The sequence below is a fragment of the Cladophialophora psammophila genome (assembly GCF_000585535.1).
Source record: "Cladophialophora psammophila CBS 110553 chromosome Unknown aczJe-supercont1.1, whole genome shotgun sequence".
NCBI lineage: Eukaryota > Fungi > Ascomycota > Eurotiomycetes > Chaetothyriales > Herpotrichiellaceae > Cladophialophora > Cladophialophora psammophila.
The window spans coordinates 2,295,239-2,311,365 of NW_006912922.1; the positions used below are offsets into that span (position 1 = coordinate 2,295,239).

Consider the following 16,127-nt stretch of genomic DNA (forward strand, 5'->3'; position numbering starts at 1 on the left):
GGAAGAGGCAAATGGCACTCCGCTCGGGGGTTTGGTTCCCAACGCACTCCTTATCTGGCTGCTCCTTTTTGGGATCAAAAATTAGTGGTCGAGCCATAACATATAAAATCCACCTGGAGAATTTATTGGACATGTCCCGGACCCTCGTAGACGGAACAGTTACTTTCTACGAACCACTAACTCGTGACTCTGATGGCTTATCAAGCAGATAGTTCCCTCCTTCGATGACAGAGTAATTCCGCCCAACGCTCATGACTATCTTGCTGGCTTGAAAGAATCTCCTTTCATCTGGTACTATCACCTCTTGGTAAAATTTGTCGGTCGACACCTTCTCCCAGGTCGCCATTGATGGGAGCTCCAGTTGCACAATTCCATCGTAACCGTGTGGACTAGTGGCAGGGTCTATGTGAAACTAAAGCACAATTTCCGTCAGAAAACCGATCCTCAACTTTGAAGCAGATCATTAAAGCCATCAATGATCGTGAGCTGACATGTTGCTCGTCTAGAATTATAAACAAATTCAGCCATGGGCGGCCGGGTTACACTGGGTATATCGGCGACCAGAGGGATTTGACTGGAATGACTCGGTAGATGGTGGTCTTTGGTAAATGGTGCAGATGAACATACCTGCCGGTAACTCAAGATTCCCATTTTGGAAAGAAATTCTCCTACTAAGGGACCATGTTTCTCGACCCAGTATTTCTGGAATTCTTCTGTCGTTAGGTCTTCGCTTCGGGTGACAAATGCGAAGATGGTGACTGAGAGAGTGATATTATTTCCATTTGATGCCATTATCACTTGTTCCTGGGCTAGGATGAAGCAAGCAAAACCGTAGCTTTTCTAAGCTGATATGGTTCCAAGGGGGAGGCTTTCATGTCCTACTGACCAGTGACAATATCTCTGGGGTTCGGGCTCCGCCAATCGGAATTTGTAGAGGAGCGAGTTCCGCGGACAACTCGGTGGAAGTAATTTTCTCCGGCCACCATGGAATCACTTAGCTTTCTCCATGGGCCGACCGTCTTGTTCACCACTGTACCAAGAGCTGTGACCTTGTTTATCACGATTCAGGAGGCCAACAGAAGAGAAGAATGTTTGTAGCCTTCTTGCGAGCGTAAAACTCTCAAGAACTCAAATTACTCAATACATGACCTTTTTCAGTCAATTGGACATGTAAGCGCTAAAATTTACTTCGCCAAAACCGCTTGCTTTTACTCTCCTTGACCACTGTACTAGAGTAAGCTACATATGTAATCCATTTGGGGGGTTCTGCTGTCTGACTGACAATGCCGTTCGACGCGAGCTGGGTAGCTTGACGGCAATTTCTACAGGTCCTTGAAATCGACATGGCTCGTCGCCGTCACTACTTCCGGAATTCCTTCTGATACCACTCCTGGCTATAGTTTCTGTCTTCATCCAGCCAGCCTTCAGCCTCCTTCCACGTAGCTGTGATCAATTGAGCTCGCTTTTCGGCTCGAGGGACAAACTTCGATTTGTAAGGCATCGGTCCCGCGACCAGACCAGATGTCATAGCATCGTTGTCAATGATCTCATTGTCGACCCTGTCAATATCGAAAGCCCAAAGGATTCGTGAAATGACAATGAATAGACTGCGGTCTGCAACCTGCATACCTGGGCAGATTCTGCGACCAGAGCCAAAGGTAAAATGGTCACGAAGTGCAGGGTCACCTTGGGCTGCAGACTCTTGTGAGAGCATCGCGTCGTGAATATATCTGGTTGGGTCGAACTTCCGAGGGTTGGGATAGCGGACTGGGTCATTATTGATGCCCCATATCTGGGAAGGAGGGGGGTTTTGGTCAATAAGGGCGATCTCTCAACCCAATAGTCTTGTCGAATCCTCAAGGGACATTTAGGAACTTACATTTTGAACGATGGACGCCCCTTTGGGAATCTTGTATCCCTTGTACTCGTCATCACGTGCAGCAGCATGCGGAATTCCAAGGACCGCGGTTGGACACCCTGCGCAGTCCCAAGAGTCAGTTCGTGTGTTTCTTTGATCCAAGGATCCCACTTTTTATAGACTCAACTTACATCTCAAACTCTCCTTTACGATAGCCCTAACATAGGGCAATCTGTCTCTGTCTTCCCATTCCGGTAGCCGCTCGGTAACCACCTGGTCTAATTCCTGATGGGCTTTTTCCTGAACCTCAGGATACAAGATCATTGCTTTCACAAAGCCATGCAGAGTGTTGAATGTTGTGTCTGAAGCCCCGGCCCAAGCATGGCCTGCATTGAACGCCATCTCCATCTCGTTAAGTCCGTCTTTGTCTTGATTTGTGAGCATGTCGCCAGCGAAGCAAGGATTAAGCTTCCCTCGGTCGATCTTGGACTTTGCTTCGCGCAGCAGATCCAACCAGAGGTCTCTTTCCATTATAGTGAGCCTCGAAAGCTCCTTATTCAGCTTGTTCAAAAATTTGGGTGTATGTTTCACAATTGGCCTGAGAAAGGGGAAGAATTCTGTGACTTGTGTCGCGATTCCGACCAAGGTGTAGGAATCAATCCATTCGAAAAGGCGAGTCACATAAGGATTATCCGGGCTGTTAACCCGCCAGCCGTAAGTGATAGTTGATCCTGTACTAGTTGTGTAGCGCTTGAGAGCATCATAACTGTCGTATGGTTTGTTCAACAAGTCCCAAAGTAGTTGCTTCGATTCAAATTGCTTCATCACATGTGAGTGCCATGCCTTTAGTTCATAGAGGTGGAGAGTTAAGTTTAAATAACAAAGAGAACGCACTTGGTAGGGTAAGTACCGGGTAGCCGCAGTACTCGTCAAAGCAGTGTGATACATTTTCCGCTGGCGACGCCAAACATCATCGTTACTTTTGAGGTCTGTTAGTCTGCTGGCTTCGGAGGAACATCATGAGGCAGAAACAATCTTACTCTCGATTGGATATCATTAAGCCATACCCGAAATTACGCAAGTAGTTATCCACACGATTCGAGTAGATACTGCTTCGTTTGTCGTAGAGATCTTTGACCGTTGTATAGGAGTTGAGGACAATGACATTCATGTCACCAAGCTTTAAACCCATGATGGGGCCATCTTTTGAACGTTAATTCTGGCATAATTACGCAAAATAGCAGAAACATACACTGTGTGGACATTTTTGCAAGCCCTTCATGTAGCTTTTCTGTCGGCATCTGGAAAAGGTTCCCAAAGATTGGGACCGTCGGGGGCCCTCAAAAATCGTCAAGCTTGTTTTTTTTTTTCAATACATGGTAAAGCGAAGTACCTGAGGGATAGTCCTTGGGCCTCATGCCATAGTTCCGTAACCAGATAACAAGGATCGCAATAGCTATTGCTATGACCACACCTAGTAATACATACATGGTGGAAACGGCAACAATGTCTAATTCGATTTAGGATACTCGAAACAAGGAATGGCTACTCGCAGAAAGCTCTTGAAGCCTCCTGGTGCCTCCTTATCATGTGCCTCCTGTGCCAGGGGACGGGGATTGCTCCTAGCTATCACTGGAGGGTCCGGACTTCTGATGAAGGCTTTGCATTAAGCCGGGTTGGCTGATAGAATATAAGAAAGCTTCTTCCAAATATTTGTAGAAACCAGTCTCCGTGAATCCGGGTGCTATGCTGGTCAACTGGAGCGATTAGGAGATTTGGAGGCGGGATAACTTGCCCCGGGTCAATTAAACCCGGGCCGCGTGGGAAGCCTACTGTGTTGATGAGGTATGGTTTAGGCTTCGGTATGACCCTGGTGAAGCGGAACGGCGAACGTTGTGCCCTTGTCCAGTTCACGTCGAAATTAATCATATCATAGGTAATGGCTCGTTCCAGAGTTAGCTGCAAGCAGAATTTACGTGCTTTTTTTTTTTGACATAATTGGAGCGCAGACTTCTCCAGGACAGAACTTGGCATTAAAAACGAAGACCTTATTTATCGTCGCTTTCGCTAGGTATATCTCACCGATCATGGTTCTCGGGGATTTCAGCGTAGGTGGGAAACTTGCTGTTATAACGGGGGCTGGCTCAGGTAAGTCCTTCATGACAATCAATTAACGAAATTTAACAGTGTGGACTTTTGCAGGGATCAACCTTGAGTTCGCGAAGCTGTGTCAGAAGCATGGGTGCCGAGTGCTGGCTGCGGATATTAGATCAACGCCAGAGCTTGAGGAATGGCTACGAGAAGTCAGAGGAGCAGAAACTAAAGTTGTTTATCAACAGACAGACGTGGTGCAATGGGATCAGCTCAAATCCTTACTAAAAGTCTCGGAAAGAGAGTTCGGCGAGGCCCCTGACCTGTGAATAATATAAAAATCCTAGACAGCTGGGGGTGCTAACGCATATGTTTTCAGATTTGTGGCTGGAGCTGGAATTTTCGAAGCGGTGAGACAGCCCTAGCCGCACGCACTATTAGCCTCTGTCGCTCAGGCTGATATCAATTGTGTGACAGAGAGGACCTTCAAATTTCTGGGAGGACCTCGAAGATGACCACTACCGACTGCTTGATGTCAACGTTGGACATGCCATTCAGCTTACCCGCATTGGCATTCGAGAGCTTCTTCGATATAAAAAGAAGGGGGCGATCTTGATTGTGGGATCGCTTGCTGGGTATACTCCCAACTTCACTGCACCGCTCTATGTTGCTTCAAAACATGCCATCACAGGCTTTGCCAGGTCGCTGGCTGATTTAGACGAGATTGCCGATATCAAAGTGGTCGCTTGTGCTCCAGGGTAGGGCTTTATTGACCAATAGTTCCTTGCCAATCCATCCCAGCTGACGATTTCATCCAGCATGGTGTATACAAGAATATGGACGGATGCTCCGAAGGCAATGGAGGAGTACAACATAACCAAGGAAGTCTGTGCTCAGCCATCAGAAATAGCCGGTGCAATGCTGTCATTGGTCCAATCATCCCAGTGGCCTGCAGGAACCGTCCTGGAGGTTGCAAAAGGGCAACGTTGGAGGAACATTCCGGCCTTTTACGCAGAACCGCCTGCTGGAGCAGGGGTCAAACCGGAACAGAACGAAGCTGAGAGACGGATCATAGCTCTCTTGGAGGCAGAGAGACAACACTAATTCGAAGCCACATGGGTCGACATAATCTGCACATCTCAAAAATGTTCATTGTCCATGCCAATATTGATTGCTCTATTCCCATTATCCCATACTCCGGATCATGGAGGACCATCCTAGACATCTTTTTGCAGACACATGCAAAAACTATCGAATAGCTGAACATGGTCCCTCAGCTGAAACTACAAAATCTGCAGCCCAGACATGGTTCATTGGCCTCACTAGCCCTATTCCTCAGCTGCAGCATTCACAATATTACTAACTCAGACCCGGTGCCATCGTCAGGCCTGGCGTCCTCAAGCATAGACTGTTTGGTTTTTAAACTGCTACTTAGTCTTCCAACTGAGTACGTGGAAATGTGAACAGCAAGCATGTAGCCAACATCTTACACGCAGGGAAGAAAAGACAATATTTCCAATCATCAATGCTAAAGCACAATAGGCCTGAGAAGTGTAAACAATACGAGTTCAGGTAGACCAACTCAAGCCCATGGTTACTTTTTTGCTCTCTATATCGATTGGTCACATTACAGTCAAGAAGACTTCACCGATAACAACAGGTAGTGATTGAGCACTAACAGAGCATTAAGATGGACGCCATTGATTAGATTCATTGATACAATATAAGTGGCTGCTATGTCAGTGCCCTTGAAGCTCTCTCGACATCACGGCTGTCTAATTTTCCCCCAACGCTTAATGTCCTTTGATTGGTGTAGGAGACGGGGGAACAGGTATAGAATCTAATCCTCGAGGACCAATGTTCTCTCTCTTCTTGAGTTCCCGGGGGTCATGACCAGCTTGCAATTTCTTAATCAGATCTTCCGGGTCGAAATCGACCCCGACTGGATTTTCTGCAAATTCTTTAGACGCCATGAATGCATTTGCCCCTTCGACTGTGTCAAAATTGTCGACTTGTGTCTCAATTTGGTTCCCATCTGGATCTTGATAATAGATGCTTGTGGTGGGGCCGTGATTGACACTCCAAATTGGTAGAATACCTTGGGCTTTTCGCTGCCTATATGCGAGAGCCAAGTCTTCCAAGCTCGCAAATGCGAAAGCGATATGCTCGAGGCCGGCAGAGGTCTTGACTTTATCTGTGGTACCTGGAACTGCCCCAATTGCGATCCGGTGATGCTCTTGGTCGTAGGTAAGGAAAGAGATAAAGTCGTTTTCGTATGTGGCTTCAGCTCCCAAGAAGGTTTTATAGAATTCAACCATTTCCTTGAACCGTGGAGTGCGCAAGACGACATGAGCTAAATTTTGGGGAGGAGTGATTTTTTGAAAGGGGCTGTCAAAGTCCACTGCCATCCTTGATCAAAACTCAACGTATCTGTGTAGGCCTTGCAATAGATGTTGACGTTGGGAACCAGACGTAACGCTCTCGATTGTTCAAACAATGTGTGAATACTGGAAAGCTTATAGTTAACAGCCGCTTCAGATTTAAAAACCCATAATGGCTTTCTTCTGGGTAATATGGCCCTCAAATTGTGATATGCGACCACGAAATCGAGGGGATTCGTCACTACCGGCTACGGATCTTGGCTTGCTCCGGCCTCCGTTGAAGAGAATGTAGCCCGTGGATTTTCCGAGCCCTCGCATTGACGGAATGGAGCTGTAATGGCTCCCACAGTTTGCAGAGGTCGCATTTGAAGCGGATCGCAAGGGACACAAATGATAGGCTGGAGAAAGCGTGTATCCGAACCGAAATAGAAATGGAAAAAGGTCAGTGAGATTCCGAGCCAGCTCACCGCAAGCCGTGTAGCAGATTCAGAGTGTTTGCTGTACTATTTGCTTCTGTCTAACCTAGGAAACGACCTGCAGACAGCAACTACAGATTCTTCCGAGAATGTCGTGGATTACAGAGGTGCGGGCATCGAGAGAGTATCTTGCTCATTGCTAACACCCTAACCAGAGAGACTTGACCACCAACGCCGACCTGTTGAAATTATTATCATACCCGCCAAGCAGAGTGAGTTGGGCCTGTTCAAAGCATTTTGATGATGTCGTTAATCCGGAATGCTCCTCAGTACCATGATCCGAAGCTTGCACAAGTCGAAGAGGAAATTCTGCAGCACTGGAAGGACTTCGTTTACTTCTGTAATTACGTGGCGGACAAAGACCCTGACGCTGGGAAGCGATTTTACGACTTGGATGAGGCCAATTATTTTGATCTTATGGGTGCGGTTGAGCGTCCAGGCTTTCGCCCACACTACGATCGCATTACCCCCTACCTTGCACGCGCCAATCTAAGAATCAAGGATCTAGAAATTGTCGCCATCAGTCCCGAATTTGGTTATGCAACTGCGAATCAGAATTATTACGGGACAGCTGCAGATGGAGAGAAATTCAACCTCACCTACAGAACTACGTCTCTAATGCGAAAGGTTGATGGGGAATGGAAGTATATCCACGAACACTATTCATTTCCTACAAACATGGCAACCGGGAAGTCCGACTTCACGAGCGGCTTAGAGGTGCAAGAGAACATCAGTTTGAAGGAAGGAGAAAAGCTAGCTTAGCTAGAATGCGTAGTTAATCACTTTCAGTTAGCTGCTGGGATCATATTTCGTATCGTTGGTCATTTTACCCGAAAGAGCACGTAAATGTGGTCAATCTCCTGGCACGCCCTCCATATACTAAGACAATCAGCTGAAGTTGCCTATTCTAGGCGCTCGAAACCACCACTGGAATAGATCAAGTCATTGTTACTCTGGAGCTCAAGCCGACCAAGAGCAGTCGAGCTACAGGGTATATACATCCAGTTCAGAGCACTTCAAGAAACTGGCTTCAGGTATTGACGGCAATCTAGGCATGCCTTGAGTTGAACTATTTCTAATGATGGCAGCAAAAGTTGAGAACGTTTTCTGTATATTGCCTCCGGGTTAGCGCCGCTGATGGATGGATTATTGTTTGTGGCCATCCAACCGGAGGGCATGACCTAGTACTCGTCAGGAAAAGGAGCGCGACTGGAGGCGTACCAGTCAATCGCGGGTACATATGTTCCGACAGAGGCTTAATGACAAAATCTAGGTCACGATCGGACTTGCCGAGCTGGTAGTGCCCAATTCGAGGCTTTGGGAACTGCGAAAAGGGCTTTAAGAAGTACTATCAAGGTCGAACTGTTCACACACAAGCCGTTCCCCTTTTTTTTCACGGCCGCCGCACGAAATGTCCGGCTTTCCAACGTTAGAACCAGCTTTGACTGCACAGGTAAGTCCAGTACCCCGTGCAGATTTACCGAAGTGTTAAGCGGTATTTCTAGATAACATTCGACCCGCCGGTTATCATTGGTACTATCTAATGGCCTTGGGATGACTTTCCAAACTCTGTTAATAACATCGGTAGGGAATGTCAACAGCGGCAGCCAGTTATCCATCGCGGTAGGCAAAGTCTATATGTCTCGTCGGCCGACTGAATAACATTGACCATAATAGCTCATCAATTCGGGCACCTTGAAGAGCGAACCGGATTTCTCGCCAGCTGTGGACGCCAAAGTCGAATTTGGAACCGATCACTTCAATCTGACGCAGGATTTGAAGTACTGCACGATTGATGTGAAAGCTGCATTGAAGTAGGGTGTCTGGCACCTAGCATATGGCGTTCATGTGTCTGCTGACTCTGCTACAGGAATGTAGATGGCGCTGTGCGCATCTCGTTCATTAGAGCATGAAGCTGGCCCTGCTAACATTAATATGCACTATCTAGACCATTTCGTATGCATACAAAGGTCACATTGAGGTGACGCCTGAACTCGGTCTGATTCTTGGAGAAAGTCCATCCGCAAAAACTACAGATTTTGGACATGTGTGTAAGTCCGCAAAATGCATTGACTCATCAGCACAGTCTCGCTGATGGCGTCCCTTTAGTCACCCATGTCACCTTTGAGGTAAGCCGTGAAATTGAGCAATACGTGAGACTACTGACATTGAATTGAGACTGGCGCACACCATCTGAAAAGTCTCGAGACAGGGAGGTTTGTAGGGGCCAGTCGTTTTGTCATTGAAGGCGGAAACGGGCCGGTTATTGAGATGAAAATCAGTAAGATTGTCAAGGGTTGAGGATTGTAGGAGAGAATTTCGGTCTAGTTGCTACAGTACGCACCGGCTCCCCAACAATGTGAAAGAATCAAACTAGGAACCACGAGATTCCTACAAGGTTTCGCTTGATTCGGCATTCATTTACTAAATACTAAACGTCTTGTGCCCAACGTTTTCGCCATGCCATCAAGATCACAACCCCCCTTTCATGAACACTAGACGTAAACAATTCTGTTACGGATCTTCCTATCTCAGAAACTTCCACCTTGACAACGTCGCCGTCCTTGAGCCAGGCTGGGGGGTTCATGGACGCTGCAACGCCACTTGGAGTCCCGGTCATAACCACAGTACCGGGGCTGACTGTCCTTCCTCGGGTCAAATGTCTGACAATAGCAGGAATGTCGAATATCAGATCGTCGGTTTTGGTGAGCTGTCGTTGCTCGCCATTGACTGTGGTTTTCAGAGTGAGTTTACTTGGATTGAGGATCTGTGACGTCGAGACGAGTACTGGGCCAATCGGTGAAAATTTGTCAAATGCTTTGGCATATCCGTGTTGCCCGCCCGCTCGGACGGGATCTTGCCAGTATCGCGATGACACATCGTTACCTACGGTGTAGCCTAACAAGTAATCAAAGACGTTATCGGACTCCGTGAATAGTCAATTCTCCCTGCCATAGGTTGAACATCAGCAGACTGCAATAGTGTATTTTCAACTACTTTCGTCACCTCGTAGTCCATGAAGTCAGCCTCTTTGTGTACAGGTATATCTTCGTATGGTCCTGCCAAGGCATCTAATGACCGCATTTACCCAAATTCAGCGTTGATTTGCTAGGGAAATCTCAATGGGTCCTGCGCCTTTGACGAAGATCAATGGATAAGCCGGCAGAGGGATCTAATCTCAGGTTCAGTCGACGTTTTCTTACTTCAGAATCAAGTACCGAACCTTTGCCTCTTCTGCGTGATGACGATAGTTCAGCCCAATTCCGTAAACAATGGGTGCTGCCTCAACTGGACTCAGAACTTTCACAATCTTTGCGGTATTCTGAGTGCGCTTGAAGTCACTCTCCCATGGCAATCCACCGTTATATAAAGGTACAGAGACGCCAGTCAAATCATCATGCCACAGATGGCTCTCAGGGACTTCTCCATAATGAATAGCACCAGAAGAGTCTTCGAATCTAATGAGGCGCTTGAAATTAGAATCCACCATCTTTATAGCGAGACGTGGTGGAAGAATTTGTCCGCGTCAGGGATGGAATGGACGGCAGGGAAGGGGCATATAAAAAAATTAAAAAAAAAAAAATCTCAGCCAAGGTCGACTTTGCTTGCGGTGATCCTCAAGAACAGAGTATTCAATACAGCAGATTCAATGCAGAAGGCATCTTAGACGCTCCCATTGGGTTCACAAGCACATGTAGAGCTCTCGGAGATGTCGTCATTACCTAGCTTCCGACTGGTGCTCGGACTCTTGCGGTCCGGCAGAGATAGACTTGACCAAGCAAAACTACTAGCTGTATTGCTGTGGGTGATCGGAAAAGGTCGATAGCCCGCTCCGATGCTTCGACACTATGTGTATTTGTGTGATACGGAGGATTGTGTTCACGTGATTGAATGAGTGCATGAAAGTTGTTTGTTCTCTTTCTATCCTTTCAGCGGCTCCTTTCCTGTTTATATACACATTTCACCTATGTGAGGAAAGCGATTCCTGAATATGCCGAGTAAAGCAAAGACCGTTCCAGATGTTCTAGACCTTCTGTAGGTGATGCCGTGTTCTGGCCGCGGCGGATGTCCAAAGTGGCAAGGCTTAGCAACCTTAGCTGTCTCACAATTTAGTTTGATATCTGATTTGGGTAGATAATGGAGGAGCTGGGAAGCCTGATATCTCTATTGCAGTTGAAAACTGCTAACCCTTTTCCGGCTAATACCTTCATTTCTGGAAGTCGCCCATCTTATCCAGTTTATAGTCCTTGTCTTGGCTTTTAAAATATTCGGCAATTGTGAACTTCGCGGGGTTTGAATTAGAACGAAGTTCCGAATTCTTGTTAGCTTGCTGAGCAACTTCTCTGCCAGGACCAACTGCAACAAGCTGGTCGTCAACAGATCCCCTGATTGCGGCAAAGTGCTGACCAACTGCAACTTCGAGGACGTGTAGAGCTGTTGATCTATGGGAAATGGCATTGGACCGCCAGCTGACATGTCCGTCGGGTCGAACCAACACCAAGTTCCGCTCCCACAATGCGCGGGCGTGGTCTTCGTTTTTCAACGTGACATGTTTGAGGGGAATACCCATCACCTTTGCTGCCTCGTCGAAGTATTCGGTATTCCCAGCCTCGTCCCTTTCTCCAATGAAGTGAACCAACGTAAAATACTTACCAAAGAGGTCGAATATGGCAGTGTTATCTTTGAGAAACAAATGGGGTGGGCGACTTCCGGGCCAGGTAGTTGGATTGTACTCGTGTGCCGTCCAGCTAGGTTCCTCCCCCGTCGTGTCCGGAACGATAATAACAGAGGTATACCGGTAACCCATCTCGATACCAAGGTCGGTGTTCTCACCGTCATTGGCCTGGTAATGCTGGTGGATTTCTTTTCTCAGCTGGCGCCCTTTGTCCGTGTTGGCGTCGAGCTCATGGGCAAACCCGCTCAAAATCTTCGGGACGGCAGCATGGACAGCCATATGTATCCCTGAGCGTTCCACATTTGTAAGAGCGACCGGTCGACGCTCCTCTTCGTATGACTGCAGCATTCCCTTACCTGCCCACCCCTGAATTACCGCCGCCAACTTCCACCCTATGTCGTATGCGTCGCCAAGGCCCATGTTCATGCCGTATCCACCGGTGGGAATGTTCTGGTGAGCCGAATCGCCGGCCAAATAGATCCATCCATGCGGACTGGAGTATTTGCGGGCAACGGCCACACTGGGTCTATAGGTAGAACGTACCAATACCTGGTCAATTTTCACTTCGTATGGTTGATACATTCCCCCAAGCACGCGGTAAACTGCCTCTTCGGTACCGATCTTTGTCTCGTCCGCGTCCATTGGCAAGAAAAGATGCGTTGTGAATGTATCCTAGAACATGTTGGCCGCAGCTCTTGGTTTGGAAGGTGTGAGGATTGTTTGCCTTTTCGTCCTGAGAGATTACAGCCCCACCCATGACTTGCTCTCCGGTCATAAAGAGATGCCAGAAACGACCTTGCTTGTGGAGTCTTGCCAGATCATTGGACTTGAAGTGCACAAGCAACACAAACCCAGGTCTGTTGTCAAGTTTAAGCGTCAGCGGCGATTCGCTAGATTCAAGTTTGGTTCACTTACACCGGGCCACCATCAAGTGGGATGTCCAAACTTCGTCGTACTCGACTCGATGCGCCATCGCACCCTACTGCATATCGAGATGTTAATTTCACTGTCTTGCCGCAGTTCACGTCAGTCACTGTAGCTTCAACACCTGTTTCACTCTCCAGAATCGACTCGAGCTTCCACCCAAAACGCAAATCAATTAAATCTGTTTCCTCCGATAGCTGTTTCAACCATGCCTCGAATATTTCTTGCGAGATACGTTGCCAAGGTTCCAGAGGCATTGTGCCATCATTCCTCCCGGCTATCTTCTGCCGGTACTGGTCGACGCTTGGATGATTCCACTGTGTTATTGCTGAATCTTTGCCAAGGCCGCTGGATATGAGCACGGTGTAAGGTATATGCGAAGGTACACCTCGATTTTTTCAGCAGGCGACAATACGTAGCGCAGTGATAAGCATCACTCACCTCGCGCCCTGAGACATTCAACAAGGCCAAGCTTACGGAAGAATTCCATTGATCGAACGTTTGTGAGGTCCATCTTTGGCCATCTTTCAATCTCGTAAGCGGTGTATCAGCAAATTGTATTGGTAACCTAACCTGGTCGTCGTGAAGTTTCGCTCCAAGACTACTGATCTGATCCCGTAAAAAGCCAGTACGGCAGCAGTCATCATTCCCACAGGACCGCCTCCAAGTATCAACACAGTCTCATCAGCGAGAACTTCCTCCAATGTGTCCGCGGTTGGGTTGATGTTGCTTGCTCCATTGATTCCAGGACCTTTTTTCTCCATGCTGTTTCCAAACTCAGGTCCTGCTGTTTCCTGACCTCTTTACTCTCTTTGATGATTCCTAGTGGCCAGGAGAGTCGTCGGGCCCCGTTTCGGAGGCTTTCACTCGATCGTATCTTACAGACGGGTGACAATACCTAGAGTCCTTATTGAGAATCAGATGTAGGAGAAACCCCGAAGCCCACTGCACAAGAGGTGTCAGTTATATGTCTAATGATACCGGCTTTCGGGGGGTAATCATAATAAATGACACGAGCCGCGGACGTTAGCTAGATTTCATCGGAGTACACACGCGCACTTTGTCCGGGCAGCCCGGAAGAATCGTTGCAAGCCTGAACCGACAATCAAGTCCAATTGCAGAACTCCAGACTTTGCAAAACTGCCCTTGTACATGTCGAAGGCAATTTTGATTTTCTGTCTTTGAAAATAAAGTCACTATTCCTTAGTCTCACGGTTTTTAAACATCACATCTGGTGCGATCAGCCAGATATTTCCTTACTGATTGGTTTATATTTTGGCATGGCTTCCGTTGAACCGTTCCAAATTGCATGGCCAGATGTCAAAGAACCCCCAGCGGCAATCAAAAAATGGGTGGACGACTTCTACCACCTTGCTGACAATCAAGAAACGAATGCGGGAGAACGGCTTGCCCAGCTCTTCACACCCGACGCCACCATGCACGGCTTGGCTGGTCCTCTCACAGGACGGGAAGGTATACTGGAAGCTCTGTTATTGATTAGCGATGTTGACAATCCGTAGCCATTGCTGCTAGTCGTCCCAAGGCGTGGATCACGCAGAAAGAGCGCAGACATGAACCACGACAGGTCTACACCACTAAGGCCGACTACAGTGATATTCTGGTCTTCGGACAACTCAAGTCATGGTTCAAGAATGGGGAAATCGTTGATGTAGAATTCATCGCTGGTATCACTTTTAGTGGGGATACATCGAAACTTCCTCTGTGCTCCCTCTATCGCGTCTGGGGGGTGAGTTAAAGTGATCTCATGCCATGTCCACTTGAAAGCTAACTTGCCCAGGATAGTGCACCGTGGATGAAAGCGATGAGCAAGAAGGAGTAGAAGATAGTGCAAACTCCAAAAAGCATTGTCTCCCACATGATCAGTTCATGAACAGACCAAATTATCAGTCTCAAGCAAGTGCATGACAAATGACCATTCCTTCTTCGTTAATCTTAGCTCTTAACGTGGGGTCCCCTCTGTGCTCTCATCACGATGCTTTCTGCAACAGGGCTCCTCTCTCATGCTCCGTAACTTGTAAAATGGATCCAAGAACTCGTTGAATCGCATCAGATGGGATGTCGGAGCCCTCAGCCATTTTGCCGTCAATTTCACCAACAGGAGCAATGTGCCATTCAGGGATAACACGAGTGCCGAGTTTCGAGACTTCCATGATTGTACCTCCCGGGTACTTCGCAGATTTCACTGTTTCAAAGAGGGCATTCGCAACTTCACTCGGTGTGATACTAATCTCGTCTGTAATCCCGAAACGTTCTCCAGATCCTGGAGTTCCGGTAGTCCAGATAGGGGTGGCGACAATCCTAAGCAAAGTATCTGATAAGTAATGGCTGTAAAGAGACATATGAGACAAGACACCTACCCAGGGCATATTGCGACGACTCTGACACCCTGCAAAGCATCAGCATCCCCTAGACTCCGCGTAAATCCGACTAGTGCATGTTTTGTAGCGCTATAGATGGGAGCTGGGTATTGTTTGCTGTAGCCAGCAATTGACGCCACGATTGCCACGACACCGCGCTTGGACTTGCCTAGGAGTGCGCGCATCGCGAGGCGTGTCAGCTTGATCTGCTTTGATGTAAGTGTGCAACCCCCGAGATGCCTTCGCTATTTAAAAACTCACGGGGTGGTTGACGTTGATGTCGACAGCCTTGTAGCCATTCGCATCCAGCCCTTCAGGATCATCCCAGAAATTGGAGTATGGCTGTTAAAGGTAGAAGTTATGAGCGTAAAGTGTTTGTGGTAGTGAAGTCTGATATAGCTGTTTACTCCACGTGAAGGGACTTACTGGCTCAAACACCCCAGCTGAAGCAATATAAATGTCAGGGACATCGCCAAAGTGCGTAATGCTTCCATCAATCACATTCTGTAGGTCTTTCCATTTGGCCACGTCGCACTTTTCGAAAATCACATGCTCGTTTTCTGTTACCATTTTCTCGCCCTCTGGTGTAAGACGTAAATCGGCGATGATGACAGCTTTTGCTCCAGCACTCAACGCAACATGAGCGCACGCAAACCCAATCCCTGATCAACCCTGCGTCAGCACCTACGAACTACTCGAATCTGGTTGTTCTTTGTGGAGCTCCAGAGGAGGAAGTCGTACCAGAACCACCTCCTGTGAATGGTAAAGTCGCCTGTCATGTTGTCCTTCTGAGCTCTAGTGTAATCTAAGTTTGAGCGGAATTTGCAAGGACAGCTCTACAGTATGATAAATGATCTTTATAGCGATATCTGAAGAGCGTTATGCGCGCAACTTGGTTCCGTCATTAGGGAGGAGAACCATGCAGCCGAGTCGATGTTGGAGTTGCCAGACGCTTCGCTTAGACAACGCCCAATCTGTGGCGAGAACCTAAGATCTTCCCGAACATCGGAAGTGGCAGTTTCCGGGCCCCGGCTTGAAAGTTTAATATGCTGAACCCACAAAGTCGTATCCAGACCCAGCCAAATGTCGATAAACTGCTACCCACTGAAACTAAAGAAGATTTTCATTATCTCTGTCTGCATCAGGAAAAATAGGGGCGTGGAAGTTAGAATTTGTATTTGTTGCATAACTATAGCCAATTTGCCCGTACTGCTAATAGCCGAGACGTAAGATACGCGTATATTGTTGACAGGGTCTCGAGATAGCCACTGTGTGGCAAACCGCGGGAGACGCTAGGCGTTCACCAACTGCGCCACTTACCTCAACACCGTTCTCGCTGATCTG

The 16,127-nt window shown here is 47.7% G+C and overlaps 9 protein-coding genes across 9 annotated transcripts; 4 read left to right on the forward strand and 5 right to left on the reverse strand.

The window, feature by feature from the left end:
- Positions 1 to 1,360: 1,360 nt before the first annotated feature.
- Positions 1,361 to 3,123, reverse strand: A1O5_00777 (uncharacterized protein; the record flags this gene model as incomplete). Its single annotated transcript, XM_007741396.1, has 6 exons — positions 1,361 to 1,792; positions 1,880 to 1,977; positions 2,050 to 2,677; positions 2,753 to 2,837; positions 2,899 to 3,061; positions 3,111 to 3,123. 6 exons carry the CDS (start codon positions 3,121 to 3,123, stop codon positions 1,361 to 1,363), a joined length of 1,419 nt encoding a protein of 472 aa, XP_007739586.1.
- Positions 3,124 to 3,945: 822 nt separating this feature from the next.
- A1O5_00778 (uncharacterized protein) lies at positions 3,946 to 5,053 on the forward strand (the record flags this gene model as incomplete). Its single annotated transcript, XM_007741397.1, has 5 exons — positions 3,946 to 4,006; positions 4,061 to 4,274; positions 4,329 to 4,359; positions 4,427 to 4,707; positions 4,768 to 5,053. 5 exons carry the CDS (start codon positions 3,946 to 3,948, stop codon positions 5,051 to 5,053), a joined length of 873 nt encoding a protein of 290 aa, XP_007739587.1.
- A 689-nt stretch (positions 5,054 to 5,742) lies between these two features.
- On the reverse strand, positions 5,743 to 6,357 carry A1O5_00779 (uncharacterized protein; the record flags this gene model as incomplete). Its single annotated transcript, XM_007741398.1, has 1 exon — positions 5,743 to 6,357. The coding sequence occupies one exon, from the start codon at positions 6,355 to 6,357 to the stop codon at positions 5,743 to 5,745; it is 615 nt and encodes a 204-aa protein (XP_007739588.1).
- A 692-nt stretch (positions 6,358 to 7,049) lies between these two features.
- A1O5_00780 (uncharacterized protein) lies at positions 7,050 to 7,568 on the forward strand (the record flags this gene model as incomplete). The annotated part of the gene is made up of 1 exon (XM_007741399.1): positions 7,050 to 7,568. The coding sequence occupies one exon, from the start codon at positions 7,050 to 7,052 to the stop codon at positions 7,566 to 7,568; it is 519 nt and encodes a 172-aa protein (XP_007739589.1).
- Positions 7,569 to 8,217: 649 nt separating this feature from the next.
- On the forward strand, positions 8,218 to 9,107 carry A1O5_00781 (uncharacterized protein; the record flags this gene model as incomplete). Its single annotated transcript, XM_007741400.1, has 8 exons — positions 8,218 to 8,259; positions 8,312 to 8,339; positions 8,395 to 8,429; positions 8,484 to 8,620; positions 8,677 to 8,692; positions 8,755 to 8,857; positions 8,916 to 8,935; positions 8,985 to 9,107. 8 exons carry the CDS (start codon positions 8,218 to 8,220, stop codon positions 9,105 to 9,107), a joined length of 504 nt encoding a protein of 167 aa, XP_007739590.1.
- Positions 9,108 to 9,237: 130 nt separating this feature from the next.
- A1O5_00782 (uncharacterized protein) lies at positions 9,238 to 10,296 on the reverse strand (the record flags this gene model as incomplete). The annotated part of the gene is made up of 3 exons (XM_007741401.1): positions 9,238 to 9,704; positions 9,895 to 9,914; positions 10,010 to 10,296. The coding sequence occupies 3 exons, from the start codon at positions 10,294 to 10,296 to the stop codon at positions 9,238 to 9,240; spliced, it is 774 nt and encodes a 257-aa protein (XP_007739591.1).
- A 717-nt stretch (positions 10,297 to 11,013) lies between these two features.
- A1O5_00783 (uncharacterized protein) lies at positions 11,014 to 12,662 on the reverse strand (the record flags this gene model as incomplete). Its single annotated transcript, XM_007741402.1, has 3 exons — positions 11,014 to 12,153; positions 12,227 to 12,338; positions 12,397 to 12,662. 3 exons carry the CDS (start codon positions 12,660 to 12,662, stop codon positions 11,014 to 11,016), a joined length of 1,518 nt encoding a protein of 505 aa, XP_007739592.1.
- Positions 12,663 to 13,685: 1,023 nt separating this feature from the next.
- On the forward strand, positions 13,686 to 14,245 carry A1O5_00784 (uncharacterized protein; the record flags this gene model as incomplete). The annotated part of the gene is made up of 3 exons (XM_007741403.1): positions 13,686 to 13,878; positions 13,926 to 14,152; positions 14,204 to 14,245. 3 exons carry the CDS (start codon positions 13,686 to 13,688, stop codon positions 14,243 to 14,245), a joined length of 462 nt encoding a protein of 153 aa, XP_007739593.1.
- A 148-nt stretch (positions 14,246 to 14,393) lies between these two features.
- A1O5_00785 (uncharacterized protein) lies at positions 14,394 to 15,562 on the reverse strand (the record flags this gene model as incomplete). Its single annotated transcript, XM_007741404.1, has 5 exons — positions 14,394 to 14,724; positions 14,784 to 14,989; positions 15,045 to 15,125; positions 15,210 to 15,445; positions 15,472 to 15,562. 5 exons carry the CDS (start codon positions 15,560 to 15,562, stop codon positions 14,394 to 14,396), a joined length of 945 nt encoding a protein of 314 aa, XP_007739594.1.
- Positions 15,563 to 16,127: the final 565 nt, after the last annotated feature.